At 42.5% G+C, this 4,741-nt stretch overlaps 1 protein-coding gene across 1 annotated transcript; it reads left to right on the forward strand.

The window, feature by feature from the left end:
- The first annotated feature begins 2,805 nt into the window (after positions 1–2,805).
- On the forward strand, positions 2,806–3,724 carry LOC145163992 (uncharacterized). Its single transcript, XM_079082725.1, has 2 exons — positions 2,806–2,930; positions 3,082–3,724. The coding sequence occupies exons 1-2, from the start codon at positions 2,806–2,808 to the stop codon at positions 3,722–3,724; spliced, it is 768 nt and encodes a 255-aa protein (XP_078938851.1).
- Positions 3,725–4,741: the final 1,017 nt, after the last annotated feature.

Here is a 4,741-nt window from a genome sequence, read left to right on the forward strand (position 1 = left end):
ATGTAATTGACATTTGATGATTGAATAAAAGGTGTGTTTTTATTTATAAGTAATGTTACTATCTTGTGTCAATCATTTACTATTGTTTCATTTTGCATGTTTTGACTTCCAGAATAATTATATTATTCAAACTGTCCATAGTCGGTCATACTTTGGAAGTAGGTATTGAGGCAAGACTGTCATGAATTTGGCTTGTAGATCGTCTGAAGTGTATTAGACATAGCAGTGTTTGCTACAACATTCATGAGTGCTCATAAGGTCTGAGTATTGGATTAAACCAACGCTCACTTGAATCACTTCATCGAATTTATCACGAGTGATCTTGAGACGATCATATCATATAGTCTTCAAACCAAGATATATGAGTTGTTGACTATGAGTTGGTTGTACATTGATAATGTGAAACTACATCAGTAACTTGATGTTATAAAATGCACTATTGTGTATGATTTAACAAGTAGTTAGTACAAACATATATTGTCGAAGTTTATCTGTTCCTTTTAGTCCTTGGAGGATTAAAAGAGATATCTTGGGCCCCTCGATGATTTTGTTTTGACTTATGTGCCGAGCCTGGTCAGAACTCAATTGATGTGTTTGATTAAGTTCTATGTCAAACAAATCAGAAATCGGGAAACAAATGTTGGACAATAAGAATGACTATGTTCCATGTATTTTTCTGGCTGATATCTTGATAACAAAGCATTATATGATCCTCTATCTAAATGGCGTGTCACAGTTCGACAAAAGCTTTTAAGAGCTACGATTGCTAGTCGGTTCCTGAAGTCATACTTGCAGCTATAGTTATTAGACTTATCCAAGTGGGAGACTGTTGGATAAGGTGTCTAAGTCCATAACTATAATTGGTATGTACTTGACCCGAAAATAGCATGGTCCATTTGGGTTGCATTTCACCGGAACAATTTGAAAGGATGGACTTTTGAGTAGAGGTTGTTTATGATTTATTAATATATTATAAGTTCTAATATATTAATATGAAATCATAATATTTAATTAGTATTGATCAAGAATTAATTTGGATAAAATTTAGTGATCAAAAGAGACTAATTAAATGTACGGGGATTGATTTGGTAAATCAATGATTCTTATAGTGTGGTCCTATGGTTATTTAGGATGGGCTAAACCAATATGGTAGTCCATGGATAGCCCATGGAGGTTTAACCCAAGGAGCCTAAGTAATATGAAAGGTCATGTCCATTAGGGTTTACATGGATGAAACCCTAGACTTTGTCACACTATAAAAGAAGTCTCTTAGCTCCTAAAATCGGCCACTAGTTGTTCTTGGAGATCATAAGATCCGATTTTTGTGCAAGTCACTCTCTCTCAAGTCCTCCATTATTGGTGGTGTTTTGTGAAGCATTTGAGGCATCACATTTGGGGTGCTAGGCTCTTAAAGGTTCAAGTTAACAAGCTACAACAAGAGGTAAGTTATCTAACTAGTTTTTGTTGTTCAAGTACCCATGCTTTGTATGCTAGTTAGGATAATGCTTTGGAAAATCAAATTGCATGTATAATTAGAGAAAACATAGATCCAAAGCATTTACGGTTGTATGTGCACTATAAGGTTGTTAGAGTGCTCAAAACCCTTCATACAGTTTGTGCCATTGACGATACATGGCATAGTTAAATTTAGCACATGCCAGGGATCAGCAACAATTATTGCCACAAACACCAGGGTGCAGCACTGCCATCAGATCATAGTTGCTCCTGGGTTGGTGCGAGCTCCAAAAAAGTCGAAGGAGGATTGTTCTAATGAACAACACCAGGTAATGCAGAATACCCAGAGCAGCTTGTGTGAATCGGTGCTCACCTATCAGGCGAGACCAAGGCACGAATGGTAGCGCTCCTAAAGCTATATTCCGTTGTTTTGGCCTGGAAGCCAACAAATCTGACAGGCGTAGACCGACAGGTTATAAAGCACAGTCTCAATATCACACCCAGAAGCAATCCTGTCATACAAAAGAAGAGGGGCCAGGCAGAAGACCGGAACAGGGTTATAAATGCAGAAGTAGCCGACCTAGTGAGTGTCGGCATACCTAGGGAAACAATCTTCCCTACATGGATAACAAATCCCGTTATGGTAAAGAAAGACAATGGATCATGGCGAATGTGCATTGACTACTCATACCTTAAGAACGCTTGTCTAAAGGATCATTACCCCCTTCCGGAGATAGATGAGAAAGTCCAATCGCTCGAAGGGTTTCAGTTCAAAATTTTCCTTGTCGCGTACAAAGGTTATCATCAAGTACAGGTGAAACGAGAGGACGAGGCGAAAACAGCTTTTCACACCGAGAAAGGCACTTTCTGCTACCAAAAAATGCCGTTTGGACTCAAAAATGCGGGTGCGACATATCTGAGACTAATGGACAAGATATTCGCTGATCAAATTGGTAGGAACATCGAGGTCTACGTTGATGACATGGTAATCAAGAGCCGTAACGAAGAAACCTTACTCCATAATGTAGAAGAGACTCTTAAAACGCTAGCTAAAGCGCAAATGAGGCTAAACCCAACCAAGTGTACTTTCGGTGTAGAAGAAGGTCAATTCCTTGGGTATCAGATATCCAAGGAAGGGATTCTACCCAACCCCATCAAAATCCAAGAGTTCCTCGAGTCAAAAACTCCCCACAACCTCAAAGGTGTACAAGAGATCAGTGGTCAGCTAATGGCATTAGGAAGATTTATTGCCAAAATCAGTAGAAAAGGCGCTTCCCCTGTACCAAACCCTCAAAGGGTGCTTAGATAAAAAAAATTCAAATGGACAGAAAGAGAAAATGTAGCATTACAATGACTGAAAGTTGCCTTACACCAGCTACCAGCCCTCGCTTGCCCGTTACCAGTAGAAACGATATAGATGTACCTAGCAGCATCAGAAGAAGCTATCTCCTCCGTGTTGTCGGTGGAAAGGGAAGGCAAACAGTTCCCCATCCACTTTGTAAGTAGGGCCTTGCAAGGGCCAGAGGTTAACTACCCAGTCTTTGAGAAACTGGTCCTCGCCCTAGTATACGCTGTCAGGCGGCTACGACGGTAAATCCAAGCTCACAAGGTGGATGTCCTAACCAGCTACCCGATAAAGCAAGTTCTGCTAAGGCCGAAAAAGTCTGGACGCCTGGCTAAGTGGGCCATAGAATTAGGCGAACACGATATCCATTACCACCCCCGGACTAGCATCAAGGCCCAGGCCCTCGCAGATTTCCTAGTCGAAATCCCAGATACTATCAAGGGAACACCAACGACAATCTTTGTCGACCGATTGGAGCCTGAGGCCAGCAAAGAGCTTCGGAATTCATACACCGGCGGCGCAGCAAGTAAGGAAGGCTCAGGCGCAGGCCTGATCCTTCAAATCCCCAAAGGCAAAGAAATCACTTACGCACTGCGATTCGATTTCCAAGTATCTAATAACGAAGCAGAATATGAGGCACTCCTAGCAGGCCTGAGGTTAGCAAGGGAGGTTGGTGTAAAGCGATTAGCGGCTCTCAGTGATTTGTTACTCATCACAAACCAAATAAACGGAAAATATGAAGCCAAAGATCCAAGGATGCAGAAGTACCTAGATGCAATCCGCAGCTTAACAAGCACGTTTAAAAACTTTTCAATAAAGCAAATCTCCCATGGAAAAAATGTGAGGGCAGACGCTCTCAGCAAGCTACCCTCAACTTCCTTTGATCACCTAACAAAGAAAGTGTTAATCGAAGTGTTCCCATAGAGAAGCATTGTTAACCAAAAGGTTAATATAGTCTCGACTACCCCAAAATGGACCAAACCCTACGTCGATTACTTGTGCTACGGTGTACTCCCAGACGACGCGGCAGAAGTGAGAAAAGTCAAGGTCAGGGCGTCACATTTCGCAATTAGAGACAACCAACTATATCGAAGAGGGTATTTAAGCCCATGGCTAAAGTGCATCTCTAAGACAGAAGGACAGGTGCTTCTGGAGGAAAGTCATTCCGGAGACACAGCAGCGCACAAAGGGGCTCGAGCACACACGGGCAAAATACTCTGCCTAGCAGTATATTGGCCAGACATATACAATGAGGTTGCATCTCGAACCAAGAAATGTAAAGAATGCCAGGCACTCGCTCCTTTCCAGAATCAACCGGCCATGTCGTTGACCAGCATCACCAGCCCCTGGCCCTTCCTTCAGTGGGGGATTGACATAGTGGGACCATTCCCACCAACGCCAGGGGGTGTGAAATTCTTGTTAGTTGTTGTGGATTATTTTACAAAGTGGATAGAGGCGGAACCGCTGACCACCGTCTAGGGAAAGCAAATGATAAAGTTCATGACCAAAAATATCTTGGCTCGCTTTGGCACACCCAAAGTTCTCATAAGTGACAATGGCACACAATTTGAAGGGAGCCCTTTCAAGGAGTGGTGTGAAAACAAGAAGATCCACCGCCGATTCACGTCCGTGGCGCACCCTCAGGCCAATGGACAAACTGAGATATCAAACAAAACCATAGTTAATGGTTTAAAGAAAAGGTTACTCAGATCAAATTTTTCTTGGGTAGACGAGCTCCCGACAGTGTTGTGGTCATACCGTACCACCGTAAGGTCGAGCACGGGAGAAACGCCATTCACCTTTACCTATGGGACGGAAGCCGTCCTCCCATTAGAAATAGTAGTTGGCTCACTGCGAACAGAGAGTTTCGAGGAAACAACCAATGAATCAGGCAATGCCAGTACTTAGACATGCTATATGAAAACGTGAGGCTGCACAGAT

This window comes from Lactuca virosa, chromosome 3, assembly GCF_052849685.1.
Source record: "Lactuca virosa cultivar CGN04683 chromosome 3, Lactuca_virosa_CGN04683_v6, whole genome shotgun sequence".
Taxonomy (NCBI): domain Eukaryota; kingdom Viridiplantae; phylum Streptophyta; class Magnoliopsida; order Asterales; family Asteraceae; genus Lactuca; species Lactuca virosa.